Source organism: Parasteatoda tepidariorum, chromosome 1, assembly GCF_043381705.1.
Source record: "Parasteatoda tepidariorum isolate YZ-2023 chromosome 1, CAS_Ptep_4.0, whole genome shotgun sequence".
Lineage (NCBI taxonomy): Eukaryota > Metazoa > Arthropoda > Arachnida > Araneae > Theridiidae > Parasteatoda > Parasteatoda tepidariorum.
The window spans coordinates 25200065-25224707 of record NC_092204.1 but is presented as its reverse complement, the minus strand read 5'-3'; the positions used below and the strand labels follow the sequence as shown (position 1 = coordinate 25224707).

Below are 24643 nucleotides of genomic sequence, written 5' to 3'. Positions count from 1 at the left end.
TTTAACACTGAGAATCGGGTCCTGCTAAATTCGTGGTAGGCTGAAACTCTGTCCACCCCGGGTGGTTATGGAATAAGAAACAATGAATTGAAATATCTGAAAGTTCCTTCAGAGGAATTCACTTCGAGCATCCGGCATTTGCTGCAATTTTTGCTCACGAAAAATTCTTTTTATATGCATTTGAATAAGAAATTACGTAATTTTTTTCTCAATATTTTTTCAAGCATTTTTCACAGTGAATCAAGTGAAACTACGCTCGGAAAAATCTGTTCAAGGCAGAACTATGATATTAGTACACTTTTAATCAGTACAAATTCTTGTATTCTTACTCAGTTGTTAAATTAAACCATTAAACTTTGCAAACTTAAAAATAAATTAACAAATTTGTCCACGATAACTCAGTTCTACCCTATATGACAACTAGTGCAACATATTGCTTACAAATATAAAACAGCTTTGTCATTAAGTTGTAAATTATTTTGAATGAAAATATTCGTAAGAAGGCCAACAGTTATGAACACAAAATGAAAACACAAAAGTTTCCTAAAGTACATCAAAATTTTATGAAATGAATTAAAACGTAAATTCTGTTTATTTCTAAGTTACATCTTTTTATTTTAATTTAATCCCAAAATTAGATTACTAATAATTAAAATCAAAGTTAAAAGAAAACTCAGGGGGAGATAGAAATTTTCTTTTGTAGCCGAGGAATTTTTTCGATTTATGATTTGCTTATTCTTGCTGACAAGAAAGAAGAGGGTTTGTAAAATTGTCAAAAATATGCTTACTTAATATTTGAACGGTATTGTACTAATTTTCTTTGAATTTTTACATAGGCAGAAGATATCTTGCTTTCAGTATTTTTTTATTTATTTATTTATCTTATTTTTAAGTCCGCCCCACATGTAGAAAATGTTGAATTATTTATTAATTATTTAAATTGTCTTAATAGTTAATAATAAATAAAATAAATAGTGTTAATAATAAATAATATAAGTAGTGTTAATAATAAATAATATAAACAATTTAGTAAGTACTGTTGCGAAAAATTAATTACATTAAATTAGAAATTACATGAAATTTTTACGTAGACAGAAGATATCTTGCTTTCAGTATTTTGTTATTTATTTATTGATCTTTATTTTTAATTCCGTCCCGCAATGTTAAGATGAAAAATGTTGAATTGTTTATTAATTATTTGGTTTGTCTTAATAGCTAAGAATAAATAATATAAATAGTGTTAATAATAAATAAAATAAATAATTTAGTAAGTACTGTTGTGAGGAAAAAAAATTTCTTGGGCTCTATTATTATACTTTTTGTTGCATTGGTTTTGTTTATTATGTACTGTTTCAACTATTGAAAAATAATAATAAAATATTTTAAGTCGTTTTTAGCAATTTTGGCAATTGCACATTACTTATACTCTAAATAAGGTTATTATCCTGAATGAATTAAGTCATTTAATTCATGAATTATATCGATGAAAAACGTAGACATGCTTCGATTGCTCAAAAACATGGGCCCATTCTCAAGACTCTTTAGGCGGAAAGGAAGAAGACAAAACATATTTGAAAAAGAAAACTCAAAGTTGCTACGTTTTTCTTTCTTCTTTGAAATCTGTTTCATTCTCTTCGTTCACATCTAATTAGTCTTGAAAATGGGCACTTTTTCTAAGTACTCTAAACATACATTTGTTTTTATTACAGCTCCATCTGGACCATCCAGAGATCTGACTGTTCATCCAACTGGAGATCAATCTTTGAAAGTTAGTTGGAAGGTTCGTACAGAATATAATTTTTTCTTTTTCGAAATTTTAAGTGAATCGGAGCTCCAATATTTCCATGCAAAAATCTGAACAATTATAATTTGTAAATACTATACAGGCAAACCCCGCTATAGTGAACCTTTAAGGGATCGAAATTTCAGTTCACTATAGCCGGAAATTCACTATATCCGTTTCTCAAACAATTTTAACTAATGGTTCCAAATTCTCCCCCCCCCCTTCATTACACAACATTATTTAAATAAATGACGAATAAAATGAAATACAAAAATGACTGAAAAATAATACGTGGTAACAAAAATATGTTAACTTTTATTGTTTTATTTCTCTTCGTCTTGCGTATAAAAAAAAATTGTTATCTTTTCTGATGAACAATTTTCAACATCATATATGGTAACACTCTTCCCGACTCTCCGATAATTTTTCCTCAATTTATGTTATTCCAAATTTTAAACCTGTCTAACCAGCCATTCGAGCACATAGAAGTAGTTTCACCTAATCACTTAGCAAATTCATCAGCTTTGACTTGAAGCATTTGTCCAGATACTGGACAATTTCGGCTAGTCTGAATGCTGAACCAATTCAATAATGAAGCAAACAAGAAAAAATGCTTATCGCTACATTCCATTCTATAGATGGTTTTAAAAATCGGTATATGTATTTATTTCGGAGTGGAAATTTCAAAATTATAAAAAAAAAAAATGAAGAAAAAAATCAGTCGAAGACAGAAAAAAGTTCATTACATCCAACTTCCTCACTTTATTTGGTTCACTATACGTGCGTGTCACTTTGATCAATTATACGTGTATAGGCAAAGCACGGGACCAAACATTTCGCTCATTATATCCGGAAGTTCACTGTGTTCACTATAGCGGGGTTTGACTGTATCATTATTATTCGAAAAAGCAGTGGAAGTTTAGATCTTCATTTGCTGCACTATAATTTTTTTAATATTTTTAGTTTGATGATACTTAAATCACAAAATTTGAAATTTAGAAAAATAATATGTGGGAAATTAAATTAATAACTCTTGCTAAGAACTGAAATCGGAGACATATGGACTTGGAATACTTTACTTCCAACTATATTTACAAGTCAAATAAGGACATCATAAAATATGTTAAAATCACGTTTATTTATTTATTTAAACTCAAGTTTATTTATCTTGAAAATTATTTGTAATTAATTATGTTACCTTCACTTAGCATCTGCTATTTGTTACAGAAAACGCAATCGAAATTCTTTTTGTAACAATTTTAATTTAACTTATTTTGAAGTAAGAGAGTTTAAAATACTTTATTTTTTATTTAGTTCCCCGTTTGAATAATATACGACTTAATTCTTTTTTTCAAAAGCGTTAAATTAACGAGATAAATTTTCTTACCCCGTGCTTTTAATTTAATTACCTTCCATCTTTCTCGATTAATACTCGAAAAACCTTTAAAAGAACTCCGCCGGACGTCCATCGGATGTTATTTTCTTACACTGCAAATGATTAGAAAAGACATTCAAAAGCGGTATTTTTAGGAAGTTAAAAACTTTTACCAACGACTTTCCCAAGAACAGGAGATACTTCCATTTCTTTTTTTCCCATCCCGTTTCGCTTCGTTTCTTTTCCTGTAAGTGGCATTTGGAAACTTTCCCTGCGCCAATTTCTCTTCTTTTTTTTTCTTTAAAAGTAAATAGTTCTGTTTTCTTTAACTATTTTCGTTAGAGTTATTAGAGAAATGAAATTGCGCGTAGTCTGTTCTCCGCCAGCAAGAATAATGATTTGATTAAATTTTGCTAGATTAAGGACTCCACCCCCTTCTCGTTCCTTTCAGCAGACCCCGTGATAGCTTTAATTCATCATCGTTTGAAGCCTATATATATATATATATTTTTTTTTTAAATAAAAATGTTTTTTGTAAGCAAATGCTGTTATTATGTTAACGATTATAAAATGAATGATTGCGAGGATGAGGAAAATAATCAACTGTACTTGAATAAAAATAAAACTGAAAGAAATAGAATGTGTGCCAAAATAAGAAGAAATAAAAGAAAAGTACTTTTACTTATTTTTACTGTTTAACGATGTACAACGATGAATATTTATCTTTATATGAGTTCATATAGAGAAAGGATTTCATCTCTATCGAACTCGTGAATTTAGACTTTTATATTTTTAAAAAACTCAACGTAAATGTTAAGGTGACATATTTGGTAGCATCTAATCTATCTATTTGTCACTTTGTTACTTTCGACGTCGACTCAAGCGAGAGCAAATAAAATAAAGATCTCGAGAAAGATAAAGTTTACTACAACAATGGATGAGTAGTCAACGTTTAAAGAAAAGAAATCTGAAAAATTAAGAATAAGTTTATAATCCCGTAAGTTTATAAATGAAAATGTCTCTTCCAGCAAGTCGAATTTAAACTTTTTCTTTGTATTCCTACGGGAAGCAGGGCAGCCTGGTCTTTTCTTGTACAACAGGTTTAGTATCAAAAAGTTCTTGATTTGATGAATACTTTTTTTAATTCCACCGTAATACCTGTACATTTTTCTTCAGACTTATGTAATTTCAAGTTTTTAGGTTTAATAGTTTCTGCACAACAAAACAAAATGAAACGTTAATTTGAAAACTCAAAACAGTGGGGGAGGTGTTAACGAATTTTTAACATTGCTAGAATAATTTCGAATTTTTAGACGTGTTGCTCTATTTCAATGATTTACTACCTGTACTTCATTTACATTGATTTGATTCGCATTTAAGCATTTTTGATAAATTCTATAAGTTACGTCTTTATTTTCTCTATCCAGACATTTTTATGTGTATATATTGGGAAAAAAATTTGGCCAAATCTCCCAAAATATAGTAAATAATGTAGTAACGCCCTCCGCGTATGAGGTACGGTCAGTGGTGCATTTTTAGTCCATAAAAACCAGGCTGCCGCATACATTCACCGGCAGATTAGTGAAGTTTACAAAACTTCCTACTGACAGGAAATTTTGCTACTCCATGAAAATGACTCTCTCCACAGCTCAGTCCCGAGTTTTAACGGTATCTTTTGGCTGGGAAGTTTTGGATTGCCCCTCAATACAGCCCAGACCTTGCACTAAGTCATTTTCATTTTTCCCGGTGTTTCAAACATCATTTTGGCGGCAACCAGTACACTGATGACGAAGACGTGAAAACGGTCGTGATCTCTTGGTTATCAAAACAGGTATCAAGTTACTAGGGTATTTTAAATCTAGTTGTAAGGTGTGATAATTGTGTAAGTGAACTTGACAACTATTATGGAAACAAGAGAAACTTATGTAGATTCAAGAAATAAATTTGTTTCATGAAAATTTTCTTTCGTTCGGTTTTTGTTTTCAAACTGCCCTTACTTGAAAAACACCCTTCGTAGAATAAAGAACTCGCAATGAATTCCCTTATTAAACATTCTTTTGATAGTGTAGTTATTTTTCCACATTCTTCTTTTTCTTAATCTTTTTTATTTTCTTATTTTATTTTTTACCCCTTTATATGCCTTTACTTCGTTTATTTTACTTCCGTTAAATATTAATTTTTTAAAGGTACACTGGAAAGCAGTTCATCAGAGAATTTGGCAGAAAGATATTTAAATAATTTTTATGTTATGACTTGAAGTAATTTCTAAACAATAAATATTTTACTAAATACAATAACAATAATAACACCGATTTCTTAGAATCTTAATTAATCCTTGACTATGAATAATCCTTCAGAAAACTTTTCGACTGCTCAATTGTAATTTTCAGCGTTCATTTATAGCATTTATATGCGCTTTAAATTGTCTCTTTTCTTATTCGGGGAAGTCTGCAATCATCGCACTTATTGTACTCGTTTTGAATCTTAAACTCCTATAAAGTGGAAAGATTATACACATAAGGACTGTAAACTAGTGCTTAAAATAGAAAAAAAAACAAAAACATTATTATTATTATTTGATGAATCTACGGTATTATAAACATTAACTTCAGTTTGATTATTCTAAGAATCTTGGAGGTGCTCCTTCCAGTTGCATACCATATCCAGGGCCCACGCTAAGCATTCGCTATCTCTCCAAATGCTACAAAATCATAAATTTGGCTAATAAAATTGCGTTTTGGAGAAAGTATTGGCGAATGATTATTTTTACTGGAAAAAAATATATTTAACTCGATCCTCAAAATTACGTAAAAATTTCTTTTCTAAACAAACCAGCATTTTTTTTATTCAGTTACACTTACAGTAATTAGATGCGCTGCATAACCAAATAGAATCGGGTCCAAGTAATATAAACATGAAACAAACTACCATAAAGTACAGATTTTACCCCGTTAAATAATTCTATGGATAGAAATTAATCATAAAAAATTGTGCATTTGCCGAAGACTTTTGAAAATTGGCGAATTCCTTTGATGTTTGGCTAATTTACTGGTTAATAATTTGAAATCCTTAGCACGGAACCTGCGTATCCCTGTTTTTTCCCCTCCAAAAACAAAACAGGTAATGATTATTCCAATCTTGCTTTTTGCCGCTAATGATTTGTCACATTTTAGAAAATTTCTGTTTGCTTCCATTTTTTTATTTATCAATTTATGTCTTCTTTAGTGCCTTTTCTTTATTTTTGAAAAGGATTGGGTAAAGTATGTATTAAGAATGGTGATAACAAAAACTCGTAATTATTTTAATGACCTTTAAAGAGTCGCGTTTTCCTTTTTATATAGCCCCCAAGAGAAGATGCTCGCCATGGTCAGATACAAGGATACCACGTGGGATACAGAATTTATCATACAAATGAAAAATTTCAATACAAAACTGTGGAAGCGAACAAAGAAAATGAACAGCACTCAACTTATGTCACTGGTCTACAGCCTTTCACCAAATATGAAATAATTGTTAAGGCGTACAATGTCGCTGGTGCTGGACCGCAGACAGATAGTGTTGTTGGTACGACACTAGAAACTGGTAAGCTTGTTTTTTATAAATCGCTTTTTTTTTCTTATTTATTGATGATTTTTATTTCAATCACTCTCGGTGTTTTTATTTCTATTATTGAAAAATCATTTGATGTTGCCATCGATTTTAAAATCACATAGATTTAACATTTTATTTTTAAATGAATTTTTCTCATTTTTTTATGAAATTCATACGTATATCTCATAGAGAGATACTAAGATTTTTAAATTTTTTATCTGAATTAGTTTTTTTTATTTTTGAGTGTTATTTAAACTTTTTGAAATAATAAGTGAAAAATTTCAGTATATTTTTTAAGTAGTATTTTGTAGATAAACCACACAGCAAGTCGGATAACACTGTATTTTTTATTTTTTTCTTTTCCAAAAATAAACAAGTCCCATCGTTTTTCTTATTTAAAGTTTGCTCGGTTCAAAGTAGCATTTGTTTAATTTACTTAAAAAAATATATTATTCTTTTTGTTACAGAAAACATTAATTATAATCTTACGTGCAGAGAATCTTTCATACATTCATTCTTTTCATACTGCCATACGCGCTCCATCGCAATTTATATAATTATTAGTACCGAAGAAATGTTATCTAATTAAATTGTTTTATGTGATGTTATTTTCAGTTCTTCATTATTAAAGTTAAATAACTTAAATATTAATTGCGAGCAAAACGGAATTAAGTCGTGATTAAAAAATCTTAGTTCTTAGAAAAAAAATCTTAGATCAGATAATTACAGCATCTGTAGATTATTTTTCATCTAAGATTTCTTTTTATTTTTAAGAAACACAAACAAAGAAAGGGAGCAAAATTGCTGAGGCTCCTTTTCAAATATTTCTAAACTAGGAAATATTTCTAAACCAAAGGGAAAAAAAATGTAAAGATTTTTTTTTTCTGATACTTGATTATACGCTAAACAATAATTATATTCATTCCATATTTTTAGCATAAAATTATTAAATTTGTTTGTATAAAATTCATCTTAAATTTAAACAAAATAAAGTTTTTATATACAATTTTTGAGTACTCTCTACTTGTTAATTGTACACTCTACTTTGTTTACCGGTCGGCTTTCTTTACAAAAAAATATGTAAAGCTACTTGTTTGGTTTACAAGTGAAACTAAAAAAAATGTTTACATTTTGTTTGATTTACATAAAGATATGTGAAGCTACCTTTTTGATTTACATATATTTATGAAAGTGTAAAATTGCTTTAATGCTGTTTGATTGTTAAAATTGCTTTAATGCTCCCGGGAGATTTAATTGTATCAATATTTTTTTTATTATGTTTAAATACAGAGTGATTGCCGACATATTTGTATCGACTGGAGAGCGTACCGTGTGAGTGAACGGAAAAAATAAAATTGTACGTAAGTATTATGATAAATGAGCTCAAGAAAGACGTTAAAAACACTCGTGGTTACAGTTAGAGTAACAAAACTTTGAAATGCTCAAATGGCAACATTAAATTTTTATGATTGAAATGTTTACTGTAAGAAACCTAAAATGGAGTTGAAACTGTATTTTTAGAGGAAGAAATTACTACGTTGGGCTTTTGCCATACGTTGTAATTTGTAATACGTAAACAACGTATAATACGCAACGTATAATACGTATACGTATAAACAACGTTGTAATACGTAAATACTAAGAAGAAGAGAGAATGATGAAAACTTTTAAAAACATAGGAGAAACTATAGACATGTCAAAAAGTTTTAAAACATAAATTGGTTTCATTGTAACTTTTTTCTCGGTTTTTAAAGATTTTTACCAAACAATTTTCTAGTTAGTGGTCACGAAGAGTAGAACAAAGGCCTCGATCGAAATTTCTCATTCTAAAAATACCGTTCCAATTGCATTTCAGGTTCTTTACAGTAATGATTACGTTTTTATCAAAAAAGTAGTTGTGCTGAAAATTTTGAAATTTCATCACTGTAACTGCAACTATTAGCAACCACTTTTAAGGTCATTCTTAAGCATCAAGATCATAATACCTATGTACAAAATTTTATTCCTCTCTTTCAAACGGTAAGCTCTACAAAGAGAAAGTAATTTTTCAATCACCCTATACTACCATAATTTTGAGTGAGTGAGATCTCTACCAAATTCTTAAATTATTATTATATCTGATCCATTAACCAATAAACTATTTCTAATGAAAACTTTCTTTTTGTATTTTTTTGAGACTTATACAAATATAATTATAAATAAATTTTAAAAAAATTATACAAGATTAGTAGAGCAAATTTTAGGAATTGTTTCATTTAAGATCTTTATTTCGTTTTTTATTTCTACGATTTTAAACGACGAAATTAAATTAAAATAACAGCATTGATAATTTTACCACATGAGCAATTAACATAAAAACAGAACTCATGAATTTTCTTTCGAAACCTTTTAAATCATTACGTACGGTTTTAAGAAAAAAGAAAATCCTCTAGGCAAAACTCTTTTTGTCATAGTTTTAATTTCTTTTTAAAGAGAAGCCCTTCCAGAAAGAAAGCAGGAGAAAAAAAAATTAATCTTTCTATTTTCTTTTCCAGCTCCACCTACTTCACCAATCCTACAACTGAACGGTACAACTTTCAATTCTATAAATATTAAATGGCAAAAGGATTCAAAAGATCGATCTAGCATTACAGGTAATATTTTTACTGTAAAATATGACTGTGTCAGCATCTTTTTTTCATAACGAAATTTTTAATTGTATTTTTGCATCTTTTCAATACATTCGCCATAATACAGGGTGTTTATAAATTCCTGGACCCATTTTGATGTTTAATATCTCATAAAATAATAAAGATAGACTAAAATTAATAACATAAATGGTTAGATTGACTCAAAAAGTTTCATGACCCTAGTCAATGAACTTCCTCGTGTGCCCCCTTCGTCGCACGGATTATATCAAGTCGATAGTCAATTTCACGCCAGGTAGCGGGAAGCATGTCAGCATCCACAGAGGCTATTGTGTTTGTAATTCTGGATTTTAGGTCATCAATGTTCGACACGATCCTCCTGTAAACATTGTCCTTTATAAATCCCCAAAGAAAAAAGTCCAGCGGCGTTAGATCAGGTGATCTGGGTGGCCAAGGAATTGAACCTCCTCGCCCAATCCATCTTCCTGGAAAATGGTCATTCAAAGAACTACAAATGATGATACACCAATAAGGTGGTGCACCTTCTTGTTGCAAAAAGACATGTGGCTGAAGTTCTTTTAGATGTGGAAATCAGAAGTTTTTCAACATGTCTAAGTATATGACTGATGACACCGCGTTTTCTCTACAAAAGAAAGGTCCAATGACTCGGTCGTGCATTAATCCACACCACACATTAACCTTTAGAGAATCCCTTTGTGTCTCACGGTATTCATGGGGTTTTTCAGATCCCCATATGCGCACACTATGGCGATTAACAATGCCAGAAACATGAAAGGAGGCTTCGTCGGAGAACATTATGCGCTTCAGAAAATCAGCATCTTCTATCCTACCTACCATATCTGTTGCACACGCCATCCTCCTAGGCCTATCGTCCGGTTCCAAACCTTCAATTTGAACTTTGTATGCATGCATTCTTAATTGTTTCTTAATACCCTTGCACACCGTCGGATTGGCATATCCAATTCTCTTGTCGCTGATCTCATAGATCTTCTAGGATTGTCTAAAAATGTCTGTCTGACATCGCTCAACGACAAAATCACTTGTGCAGGGACGTGAGGAACGTTTCTTATCTGCGATACTTCCAGTTTCTAGAAAATTCTTTTACCACCGCAAGATGCTGCTTTTGGATGGAGGATCGTTTTGGTAAATTCTTCTGCAATTGCTCTGTGTTTGCACTATCGATTTCGTTACTATGAACCACCATAAAATCCGTGCTTTCTCTTGTGGTGTATGCATTCTTCTTAATATCCGCTCGAATAAAACATCACATAGAAAAGTACTACATAGAACAAACGCATCAAAAGTAAACATAACATTGCAATAGTTGCCAAAAACAAAAGAGAGAAAAATACAATTAATAAGCAGACGATATTTAGAAAAGTACAGATATTTAGACTTTGAAATGAAATTATCTGAAATTAACCACACGCGCAGACGATATTTACAAAAGTAAAGATACTCAAACCTGAAAAGGAAAATATATGAGTTATTCCATCAATAAATGCCATAAGTTTGTTTATATCTTCATTATTTTATGAGTTATTAAACATCAAAATGGGTCAGGGAATTTATAAACACCCTGTATAAGAAGGGGAAAATTTCAAAAATATGCTCAGTATGAAAATATCTTCAAATGCTTAGATCTTCCGCACAGTTTGTAATGAATTTCTTTTTAAATAGAATGATTATTTTATTATTCTTATTAATTAAAAATTGCTCTGATTTTTTTAAATTTTATTTTGTTGAATATTTTTAAAGTTCTAGCAAAAAAGAAGTAATATAAAAAAAGAATTTTTTTTATGAGAATGATCATATCTTCATATATTCCTAAGCTAAATTAAAAAAGAAATAAAAAATACAATTATTACAAATAACAACCAAGGTTATCGATGCAAGTTACAAGCGCATTTCTTGAGAAATAAAAGAATAGAATGTAAAAAAAAATAACCTTGATACCTTGCAAAGTCTATGAGAAACTAATTTGATTTAACATTAGAACAAAAAAAAATTGTTGTTGTCATTCTTTTAAATAATATGCATTGTTCTGGAAATAAAATGTATAGTAAAGAATTATAAATATGCATAATATAGAAATAATAATTTATTTACTATTATTTAGAGATAAAATTTATTATTGACCAGATGGCAGTACTAAGATAAAAAAAAAAAATTAGGCAAGAAAATTATATTTTATTTAATTCATAATATGTTAATTATTAATTATAATGAAATCATAATATTGAAGTATTACTGCTATTATAAATAAGTAAAATTTTTAAACATATTTGAAATCATTAGAGTGCTTCTAATGCTAAAAATATTGTTGTTTTGCAGAAATTATGTATGATTCACTTTATTCTATCTCTTACAGCTCAATTTAATTTCAGATTATTATATTTAATAATAATGAATAAAGAGCGAATAAAAGTGCATACAAATTTCATTGCAAATAATTGTAAATGTCAAAAATTTAAGAAATACTGAAGTTGTGTGTGCTTAATTTGACATCGATATAAATTTCAGAATTGTGACTAAGACTTTTAAATAATACTCTCTAGATGGCACCACTATCTACTTCACACAGATTGGTTGAAGACATCTGTTTCATTTATTTCAATTAAAAACTAAAAATGCATTACACTAAAACAAAGTAATTTTACATGTTGCTTCGAAATCAGATGATTTTCGTCCTGGAATTCTGTAACTGTCTATTTAATAATAGTTTAAAGGAATAAACATTTCTCAATATGTTCTACTGAGGGGAAAATATATGCAAGTTTGAATGACGTTTATAAATCTAAATATCTCTGATGTTATTTTTAAAAACTTAGTTTTTTCGACAATTTGTGTTTTCTTTCAAGTTTATTTGCTATATTTTACTACTTATTTTATTTTACATTAAGTTATTACATTAAGAGTCTTAATAACTTCCAATGTCATGAATAGATGGCAGCACTATATTCGGACGTGCAATTGGAATTCTTCAGTTAAGTTTATATTAAATATAAATATTACAAATAGAATAACGTACAGAAGTTGAAAGAAATAATGGAAACACTTCAATACTAACACATTTTTTAATCTTTCTCAAAAAGTTAGAAAAGCATTTTATAAATTTCGAAATGTATAGTTAGTTATTATATAGTTTCTAATACTTATCAATAAAGTTTAAAGCTCTTAGAGGTTTGAGGTACCAACAATAAATAACAAACGGAAAATTATGTTTCTGATCACCTTATGCAAAAAAATTTTGAAATAAATTTTTAATTTTTAATAATTACTTTGGTTTTAACATGAAAAAAGTGCACGAAATTCGGTAAACCTAGCTTAAATATTAATGAAGACATGGATAAATTTTTGTAAAAAAAAAAAAAAAATTTTTTTTTGTATCACGTTTTTTTTTTTGTTTTGTTTTTTTGAATTGTAAAAATATTCAATAAAATTAAACAAAAATTTTGGAGCAAAAATTTTTTTCTCTATTTTGTCGTGAATCATATTTGGCAACTAAATAAATAAAGTCCAACAAATATCTTAACTACTTAAAAAGTTTAAAGTAATTTTTTAAGTAGGTTTCGCACTTTTTAAAAGAAAGCCCAAAATGATGGGGACTTGCCACAAATTTTATTTGGTACTATGAAACAAAATTTATCAAAAAAGACACTGACATTCTTGGGAACAATTCCTCATAAAAGTATCTTTTCTTTCTCGTTTTTTTTCTTCTTTTCTCTATACAATCATATTTCAGTGTACAAACGTTTATTGCATATCATTTCTTATTTAATTTTGTCTTATGATATTTGTTGAAAACCCCTTATTTTGAAATTAATTTAAAGAGTAAAGAAACTAATTGGAAAACTGCTTGAAACTTCTTAATTTTTATTATATTCAATTCGGATTTTATATATACAGAATCTGGAAGAGATAATTTCATTTCTTTTATGGGAAGCTCTTTTTTGTAGCTGTATAATCAAATTAAGCAAAAAATTACATTTCTGAGAAGGCGTTTTTCAATTTTTTGAATAATATTTATATTAAATTATTGTAATAATTCATGAATTATCTGTAATTTTTAATAATTTGTAGTTATTTTTAATTTAAGACATATGTAATAATTTTAGGGTAAATAATCTCTCCGTATGTATTCCTAAAATAATAAACCTTACTTTTGAAGTACAAGGTAAATAGTAACTTTTGATTTAATCCTTATCAATATTGAAATGAAATATTCTATGTAATTGAACAATTTATATAAAATAATTATATTTTTTAAAATTTCTTGGATATTTTTTGGAACGAAATCATAAATCGATGGAACCAAACGAAATTCTCCTAATTTATGTTGAATGTCTGATAATACATTTCGTGACGCTTTAAACAATTATTTTAGCATTCACTTCATAGTAATTAACACTCTTTTTCTTCCCAGAATACACCCTTCATTACAGACATGATGATGGAATATGGCAGACAAAGAAACTGAGAAGCACAACCGATAAATACACTCTTGAAAATGCTAAGTGTGGAACCAAGTATCACATGTACCTCACTGCATCCAACAGCCTCGGGACAGGAGAGCCTAGTCGATCTGTAACAACCAGAACCAAAGGAGCAGGTAATACACCAACTTTTGACACAATTTTATATTCACTTGGTCACGCTACAGCACTCTTATGCAGCTGAAACTTCAATTTGAAACTCTCCTTCGATTACTGTTCGAACGATACGATGACGATAGCATTTCAATCGTTATCGTTTCAACTATAACATCGCCTCACAATCGAACTTGAAGGGTTACTCCTCCATAAAATGGTAACCCATGGCAACAAAGGATAACCCATTCTCAATGGATGCGATTTTTTCGCATGCAAAGGAGGCATGGTGATTACATAATGGAGATGACAATGATAACGTAATGATTAATGATTATGAGCTTTCATATTTAACGATTGCTGTTCAGAGGATGCGATAGTGATCGAATTTGGAACGTTATCGTATCAACTATAACATCGCGTCACAATCAAACTCGGAAGGTTACTCTTCCATGAAATGGTAACCCATGGTAACAATGGATAATCTATTCTCAATGGAAGCTATTTTTTTTTGCATGGAAGGGAGGAATGTGATTAAATAATGGAGATGGCAATGATGGTATAATGATACAATGATTATGAACTTTAATATATAAATTTGAAAGTTTAAGCTCTCATGATTAGAAATGATTTTTTTTTAATAATGTAATGTCCAAATTTATTTTATAATGATTAATAAGTAATTTGATACATATTTAACTAAATTACAAAATCGTATCACATCGCTCAACTAGCGTATAATTTACATAAAATTGTCACGGAGTTGAATGAAACATTTTGCCAAGTTCTTTTTTTTCTTTTTATCACCCTGATTTTGTCCATTGAAAGGAAAGTAACTGCTTTGTGATTGGTTAGAAACAGTTCGATCGAACTTGGCCATCGAAGTCAAATTATTTCGGTGGTCACGTGACCAAAAACGTTGGAAATGTTACAGTTAAGTCAAGACAAGGACATATTTCCCCCCCGAATGATTGTTGTTGTTGTTAATTTACGTCGCACTGGAGCTGTGAGTATGCGAATAAGTGAAGTGAATAAACAAACCGGGAAATCAGATGTGATAATCAGAAGATGTGAATTTTTTGTTTGTTTAAATCACAGTTTTTGTACATTTACTTTCTTTTGTATAACCATTTATAGCAAAAATAGGTCAATATAATGCGCTTTTTGTATTAATAAAATTTAAAAAAAAGCCTTCATAAGTCGAATTAATAAGGAAAGATGACGATTGTCTAGGTTACTTTTCAGTAGGGGATTTCTAAACTACTTTTTTAAGGGTAGAGAAAAATCGAGTATTTCATTCCGGCCCATTCTGGATCACTTTTTTTTAGAAAATGCCGAATCTACTTTCAAATAAATAAATTAATGAAAAAAAAAATTTTTTTGAATTCTGTTGTTCTTTGGGCTTAAAGATTTTGAAATTTAAAATAGATTTATCAAAAAAAAAAAAAAAAAAAAAAAAAAAAAAAAAAAAAATAANAAAAAAAAAAAAAAGATAAAGATGTTTGAAAGAATCAACGAGTTTAAAGGGAAAAAAAAAAGGTTTTTAATGTTGCCCGCAGAAAAGGGAAACAAAAATATTGTTCTTGAAAATTGATTCATTTTTTTCTAAGACATTAAAAATGACAATTTTTTACCAGGTGTGCGATAATCAACAGATCCAACTTAAAACTCTAGAATATTTTTATAACTAATAGCTATTTTTTGCTTAAATATAAATCATAAGTTTTAAATTGGAAAAAGTTACTAATTAAGAAATTCAGTAAATTTCTATGAAGGGCTATAGCAAGTATTGAAACACAAGTAAATTTTAAAGATTCCAAAAGTCGGTTCAAATTAGCAGAAGGAAATGCATCTTAACGAGCGTTTAATAAAAAATAAAACATTAAAATCCATTCAGGCAAATATTTTTTTTAATGAAACATGACATCAAATCTCATGTTCCAAAACACTCACCACCCAACCATGGTAAAGCATCTTTTTTAGGCTGTACTTTTGTTAATGGCCATGGTAGGATTGCTAGGTATTTCTGACCTCGGTCAGGCGGCGTGGACAGAACCAATCCTTTCAAATTTCTACACCACAACCAACGAAAAGACTTTCAGAGACGATAGATTTAACGAACGCCTTCCCGCGTTATACACGTGTGTTTTGTCGGCTGCCAGGATCGAACTCACAACCCTCCGCGATGCCTTAATCAACTGCTCCGCAAGAGCGTAAGGAAAAGCAAGTAATTGTTGCAAAATATTAGTTTAGTCTATTTGTAAGAAAACTATAGTTTTTGTGTTTCTTCAATAACGTTTATTATACATAGATTGTACATTTATTAATATTTCAAAATGTACAATAATGTCGAAATACCTATCGCAATTAAGATCTTAATATTTCACAATTCAACAAAGACGTTTCATTTTCAGCCCCAATGCCAGCACCTCAACAATCTTTCATAAGCCTGAATTCCACGTTTGTTATATTGCACTTAGATGGTTGGCAAAGTGGTGGATGTCCAATTTTGCACTTCAACATCCAGTACAAAAGTAAATACCAGACACAGTGGACTTTTGTACCAGACAGGATACCTGCAAATCGAGAACAGACTATTCTGGGACAGCTGACACCAGACCGTGAATATTTGTTGATGGTGACAGCACACAGTGAAGCTGGAGTGACGCAGGGCGAATACAAATTTCGAACTTTGCCTCTTCATTTAGCCACAGGCAAGTCTAATTTTTGGTTCATTAAGTGTTTCAATCTTCATTACGACTTGGAATATTAGTAAAGCCTATGTAAATCATATTGATATGTTATCATTGGTATCATTGTATTATTGGTATATTTGTAAAGCCGATGAAATTGTTAAAAATTTTTTTATGATACTGATTTATTATTTGTATTGTTTGACTCTACCTCATGTATGCTAATACTTGCAGCAATCAAAACAAAGTATTTCAACACAGTTTTAGTGTGTAAACAATTATCAGCACATAATAATATTTGTATGTTCTTAAAAATAATGTTAAGATGGATAAAATTGCATAATAAAAGGAAAATAGATAAATAAGGAGGAAAAAAAATATAAGAGGATTAATCATATGGGCAAAATGAAATGCTGTTCTTGTCTAAAATTTTAAGGGGATGAAAGAATCAAACAAATAAGTGAGTGAATGGGCAAGCAGAGTTTTAATTAATTAATTAGTTAATTTATTTATTTATTAATATTAGAGAAGCAATAGCAATTTTACATTAGGTTTGTAAGTTTATCTCGAGAAAAGCTACCAAATTTCAAAATTTTATGTACACGCAAGTACGAAAAAAAAATTACAATACATGCACTGAAAGTCATGAGACATGGTACAAATAATAAAATAAAGCTACATAAAAAGGATGAAAGCATATTGTTTCTTTTGATTTCATGCAATATTAAAATGTTTTTATTGAAATTGACAGAATTTTGATAAAAAAACATTGTATTATTCCCGTAATTGTCGTCGTCAAATATTTATTTGCCTGCATTTCAACGTGTTTTGTAACAAAAAGAATTTAGAAATTTCATTTTATGGTGCAAAAGCCACGAGTAACTTCCTCCTTTAAGTAAATTTTATAGTTGATGAGGGATAATTAAACCTTTTTTAAAATCCTTCTTGCACTTTAAGAAAGCATGACCTCCTTATTAATTTATCATTTTTAAGGAATAGAGAGACACCGTTCTTGCCAGAATTCGTATTACCCCTGAAATATTTTTTGTTATTTTGCTATTGATCAGTTTTTCTAAATGATATAATAGATATGCAAATATTAATTCCTCTTAAAATATAAGTAAAAAAAAAAGACCTAAAAATTCTAATATTTGTGAAATTTTCGCTCAAAAACCCACGATGCATTTCAAAAATTTTAGAATTTATTGAAAAAAAAAGTAATACCTTGCGTGAATTATTGCGAAATTTCCCGTTGAGTTAAAATTGCAAATCTTTTTATCGAATAATTCTTCAAACGTGCACAGATTTTTTATTTTCCACCAAAAATAGCATTTCTTATGGTATAGGACAAAATTAGCAGTCGAACCGACCACATGGTGACTAAATATAATAAGTGGTTATCAATAAATTGTTTGTCAATCGTTACAAAGGCCAGTTTATAAATCGCATATGCACCCCGTGTGCGTTTACACTATTGTTTTAAAATTTCATATGGAATTATTATAGTTAATATTTTATATTCAAGATGTGTATAATCCATAGAAAATTTAAAAAGTGTTGCTTGTACTCTCATTAAGGAAGTTAAAAATTTCTTTTTATTAGCGTCCACTTTAAAGTAAAAAATTTCTGTGTTATAAATTCCGTAGCTTGATATATTTATGGGGAAATATTAGTCATAGTGTTGAATACAATCTCATTAAAATGCATTTTTATGTTCTCAATTTCAAAAATGATAGCGGCCCAATAAAAATTTAAAAAAATGTATTGAAAATTGGACAAATTGTATAATAAAAATAGCCACTGACCACCTTATAAGGACAGTAAGACACGTGTATATTCTGAAATTTAAATTATTCCAAGTTGGTTTCTTTTCTTTTTTTTTTCAATTTAGAAATAATACTGTAGTGTTTACCACATTTTGAGAAATCCTTCAAAAGTAATGCCTTACATTATTAACATCAACAATTTTTAAATCGCATAAAATTTTCAATATTTGAAAAATTGTCGCACAAAACGTTAATAAAATGTATTAAAAATTGATAAAAGGCCACTGGCCAGTAGCAAATTCTACCAATGTCCCTAGAACAACGTTTCCATTTAACTTAAACAATCATTCCCTGATAAATGCCACCAATTTTTAGTTTCTCTTTTTTCCGTGGTAGGACAATACATACAAACTTTTACTTGGAGGTTAAGCCACATTGTTATTAATGGTTGCAATTATTATTTTTTGTCATGCAGACTCAACCTCTATTCCTGCCTTAGTGAGGAGAGAAGCAGAACTGCCATTTCATCGGAACGTCACTCTCATCATCCCCGTCGTCGTCTCTTCACTCGTCCTCATCATTGTCATCTTCACTGTGGTCGTCTGCCTTCGAAAGCATACGCATGAGAGGAGGGGACAACCTGGTGAGTTCATGACTTATATAGTTGACGGTCGATACAACGATACTCATGATCCGGGTGAGAACGAACGGTATAGCGAAGAGTCGTTATATCAAGACTGCACAAAAATGTCGTAAATATCACATCAAAGTTAAAGAAGTTCTTGATCAGCTTTAACAAGGAAATACAATATAACTTCTCGGGAGCAACCACCCTCCGTTCCATAGTAAAATCGGTGACGGAGGTAGGTCGTTCTTCGAAGTTAACTCCATTGACTTTAAAAATGTTATCAAAGGTGTATGATTTTTCGGAAATGATTTTAATTTAGTCCGTTTCATTTTCTTGGAGTAGAAATGCTACTTCTGTTGGCGTCACGAAAAGATGGATTGATGAATAAAATTTAACGTCTATAAAAATGATCCTGATTGATATAATTATGTGTAAAAACAAATTTACCAAATATGAATGATAAAGTTATTTTACATAAACAATTAGGTTTTTTGGTTAAGTTTGACTTTAATTTTATATCATAAAAATAAGCTAGCTTTAAAGAAGAGGTTTGTTTGCTTAAGAGGCTTGTTTTTTCTAAAATAACTTTTTTTTTCTAATTTAACTTTCAACTTAAAAGTAAATCATTGATAGCATTGTCTTTAGTGTACTCTGACAGCACCATGAGGTTGTCTCGCTAAGAAGACTTCTTCAAATAAGAACCTCTCGCAAATATTTTGAATACATTTTAATTTATTTATTTGTGAAGTTGTTTGTTTTGATAAATTTTCGTGTTTCCTTTTTTAACTCTTTCCGCACTTGATGGAGATATTTGCCCTGTCGCTGGGAGAGGTTTTAATGGTCTCTGGTAAACATACAATTATGCTTCAACAGAAAATCTATGAAAAACTCTCTGTGATTTCCGTGGAAAAATTCTGAAAAGGGGTCGCAAGCAGAGGTGGTCGCAAATAGAGATGGTCGCTACATAGAGTTGGTCGCAAATAGAGATGGTCGCTACATAGAGGTGGTCGCCAATAGAGATGGTCGCTACATAGAGGTGGTCGCAAATAGAGATGGTCGCTACATAGAGGTGGTCTTTCCTGGAGTTTTCACTGTACTTAACTATTATAAGAATATGGTAACTAACAAAAAAAAGTTAATAATAAATTTTTGTATGTAAACATCCATACGTTTATACGTAAACGCACCCTTTAAAATTACACATACTTCACGTGAAATATGCATTCAAAATATTATGCTGGTAGAGGGTTGCCTTTCTCGATGAGTAACATAAATCAAGATAATTGCGAATACTATAGATTTTATCCCGAAAATAAACCACGTTAATGAATGACCCTCCGCAAAAAGATTGAATACAATTTTCAAGGAATCTTTCAAAGGAATCAGAAGAATCTTTTTCTCCGGTATATTGTATTAGCCCTAGAGTGAGGAGAAGCAACCCTACCTGAAATGCGCTATTCTTGCTTCCATAGCAGCAGACGGCCTCAGACTTTGTGGCGGGGGGAGTTTTTACCGTAGAAAAACTATACATACTGTAATCAGTACTTTCGTCTTTTCACCTATTCCACGCACATGGCAGAGATCGAGGGTTTTATCTGACGATGTTCTGATTTAACTGTCTTCATAAAAATCCTAATACTAATTCTAAAGAAAAAGTCGCAATGATTGATGGTGCATCAAGGAAATCTTTTTATAAAGCTCATCATTAAAAAATTTTAAAAACGGAGTTTTCTTTAAAAAAAGATACAACAAAAGGATGGAGCTCTGGTCTGTCGTAAGGATAACCAAACTTTGATTTTGTATACAAAAATTCTACAAGTTTCTAGTCTTCTGAGTTCCTGTCCAAGGCGGCCATCTCCGTGAATTTTCTGAAAATGGATTTTGTTCTTTAAATCGATTTCTTCTGTATATTCAAAATATAAGCAAAATGATCAGATGTGGTTTATTAAATATATATAAAAAATTGAATTTTAAAAAAAAATAGAAAATAATTAAGAAAATAAAAATTTATAGTAATAAATATCAAACACTCAAATATGTACCATATAATTTTTTTTAAAATTATTGTTTACAATTACAATATTTAATGGAAATGAGAAATATCTTTTAAGAAGAAAATAGAAGGTTAAAATTATTTGTATTGTAAAAATTAAAATAAAATAAATTGATTGACAGAATTTTTAAAATTAGTCCTTTGAAAAACGAGAAATAATTCTAGATTACGGAAATGCCAGAATTCGTTAGAATTGCTAGAATTAGAATTTCTCGTTGAAATGCTAGAATTGAGGAAAACGAATAAATAATTTGAAATTTTGTTTGAGAAATTGAGAAATCAGTGGGAAAGAAAATAATAAACCTCAAAAAAAAAAGAAGAAAAACGTTAAAATCATTAGAAAAAAAAATCGGGAAATAATTTTCTTTAAAATGGAATGTATTGGAATCTAACAGATGGCAGCACTACTCACGTATAAAATACTTTTTCATACAAATGCAGATTTAATAAATCAAATCTAGATGGCGATACTGAGTTCCAATATTATTTATTTGAAAAAGAAAGAAGAAAAAAAGAAAATAAACAGGAGTGTAACTAACTTTCCGACATAGAAAATATGCAAATTAATTCTCAAATTTTGCAAAAAATTCAACATTCTGTTTCTTTTATAATTTTTTATTTTCTAACACGTTTAATTTGATTGTTGAACTTTTTTTATTGTGTTTGTTTAGATATAGTTTAGTTATTGTTGCATCTGTCTTAGAAACTCTCCCTCATCTATATATATATATATAGATAGATATAGAAGGGGGAGGGATATATATATATATATATATAAAGAATGCAAAAAATATAATTAACAGTTTTGTCGAATCAGTTACAATTCATAAAATTTAGTTGTGAACGGAAGGTTCATTAAATTGAAAGTAAGTAAGTTAATTTTTGCATAGAATCAGTTTAACTTTAACATTGACTTATATTAATTAATGTTTATGCATACATATTAATTATGTTGAAATATATTTTAATAAGTTCAATCATTAATACGCGGATCATTACAAACTTCTCCAATTTTCAAAAGGCAACCAAACTGGTTTTGATATTCTTCATATTGCCTTCCTCTACAAGACTAAGATTAGATTTCTACGATTTCAACAAGTATTAAAAAACTATGTATTAAAAGCGATTGTTATTTAATACGCTTTCAAATATCTATTAGCGGTAAGTATATGGACTTTAGAAGATTCATTAACAAATGCTAATTATTTAATTTCCATATAAGCCTTTCATACGTTGAAAGGTGATATTTTTATTTTTTAATGACTTTATTTTATTTTATAACTGTTATTATTGAGCAGTTATGGATCAGATTATGCAGGAATAATTTATTAGAATAATTTATTACGCAGGAATACATAATATTGAATAACAGAACTGAAACTAATGTACTCATTTTAGATTTTTATGAAGCTTTCGCTTAAAACGAAGTCTACAAAAAGAATTTCAATCATATTTTTATTTAGTTATATGATACCGATAGTATGAAGAAAAAGAAAATTAAATATTTTAAATCTTTTTTTAGTTGCACAGAGATTAAAGCACGCTTCTTATCAATTTTGAATGTTGACCTACGACTCATATTTCAATCTAAAAAAAATGTGATAAAATACGGCATCATATTACATAATTAAACTGGAGTATTGAGCAAAATTTAATTATAAAGGACTTCCGTTTGTTTGCATTTTGAATAATGGTGAAAAATAACTCGGCAGATTTTAAATTGTGTTCAAAAATAAACATTGGAAGACTGAAAACAAGAAAGGGTCGACCCAAGAAATTTGATTAAAATTTGAAAACACGTAATTCAATCAGTCGTTCGCAAATTCCGACAGTTCTTATGGGAATAGAATTATTTGCGTTCGAAATTGCTTTCCGTGCTATTTAAAGAAAAGTTGCAATTGAAATAGAAGAGCATGAAATTGAAATATTCTCCGATGATTATGCGCCTTATTTGCAAAAGCGTGTTATTCCTTTTGTACGTTAAGAATCTAAAATTTTACAATTTGATTATTTGTAAAGCTAATTTCGAATTTGCAATAAAACTTAGGGAAAGTTACGTATTTTTAACATAATTATTTTTCAGCCATTTTGAGTTCGGATGAATTTATTCCAATTCCCCGATTCAATGCTTTTTCTTTTTAATATTTAATGTAAAGTCGGTGTATATTGAATCGCCATTTTGATTATTACTTGTACCTATCCAGTTTCTTAATTGGAAAGCCAAACAGTTCCCAGTTAGATCTTTCAGGAAAAAAGTAACTGCTTTTAGACTTTTTTTTGCATCCAATTGGAGATCGTTGGCTTAGTTTAAAATTGAGATCTTGTTTGTATTTTATTAATTTAAAAAAAAAATAAACCCTCTATATAGCTAGACGAAATATATATGCTTAATTGTAGTTAGATTGGAAAGATATATTACGGTAGCTGTAAAAAATTAGTCTTTGGTATGTTAAGAATTAAAAATTGTGCAGGTTCCTTTTTTGTAAAGTTAATTTCAAAATTGTGATAAAACTTGAGAAAAGTTTCGTATTTTCCTCGTAATTTTTTTTCAGTTATTTTCAATTCCAATGAATTTATTCCAGTTCCACGATTCGACGTTTTTTTAATAATTTGTTTAATCGTTAATTAATTATTAATTTATTATTAATTATTCGTTAATTTAGTTTTTTCTATAGTCAGTGTATAATTGCTATTTTGATTACTATTTATTCGTACTATTTTTCACACCAAATAGTTCTTGATTAGAAGTTTCAAGAAAGTAGTAGGGGAGTGTCGGGTACTAATTGACAGTGTATAACTAGTATTGACAGTACCCGCTGGGCGGGGGCCCAGCGGGTACCCCGCCCACTGTCAATTTCATATGTATAGAACATTTTTTCAAATCAATGGGCCATCAGACATTAATTGTTATATTAAAAAAAGATTATTTTCAAAGTTTCAAGTATTTATGCAGTTGGTAACATGGTAAACAATAGTGTTGAATACTGTAGTCAAATTTTTTAAATTTCTATTTTTTTAAGTGAAACTATTCTTTTTTTGGTTTATTCTTTTTGTATTATTTAATTAGATAATAAAACAATAGAAAAATAAAAAAATATTGATTATTACTCGATATTATACAGAAATATAAGCAATAATTCTTAAGTGGGCGGGGCTACCCGACTCTCCCCTTATCATTTTTCAAACTTTCTTTACGCCTTATTGGAGATCGCGGATTTAGTTGAAAATTGAATTCTTGTTTGCACTAAATTAATTAAAAAAGGCTTCATGTAGCTGGATAAAATATATACTTAATTGTAGCTAGATAGAAATATACCTTAAGATAACTATAAAAAAACTTTCGTTTTGTATGTTCGGAATCTCAAATTTTACAATTTGATAAGTTGCAAAGCTTATTTTAAAACTGCGAAAAGATTTGGGAGTAATTTCGTATTTTTAATGTAGTTATTTTTCACATATTTCGAATTCCGGAGATTCAATGCTTCATTTTAATATTTAATTTAAAGTAGGTGTGCAT

General features: G+C 29.3%; 1 protein-coding gene across 3 annotated transcripts in view; it reads left to right on the top strand.

Moving 5' to 3' along the window:
- LOC107448201 (cell adhesion molecule Dscam1) overlaps positions 1-24643 on the top strand; it is a 233495-nt gene that overhangs the window by 164983 nt on the left and 43869 nt on the right. For all 3 annotated transcript variants that reach the window (XR_006225556.2, XM_071177674.1, XM_043045821.2), the window contains exons 17-22: positions 1710-1780; positions 6500-6740; positions 9284-9382; positions 13824-14009; positions 16401-16700; positions 18921-19088. Coding sequence is in view for 2 of the 3 variants with exons in the window: in XM_071177674.1 (XP_071033775.1) it covers positions 1710-1780; positions 6500-6740; positions 9284-9382; positions 13824-14009; positions 16401-16700; positions 18921-19088 (1065 nt within the window). In the remaining variant the exon portion in view is untranslated. The remainder of the gene's footprint in view (positions 1-1709; positions 1781-6499; positions 6741-9283; positions 9383-13823; positions 14010-16400; positions 16701-18920; positions 19089-24643) is intronic.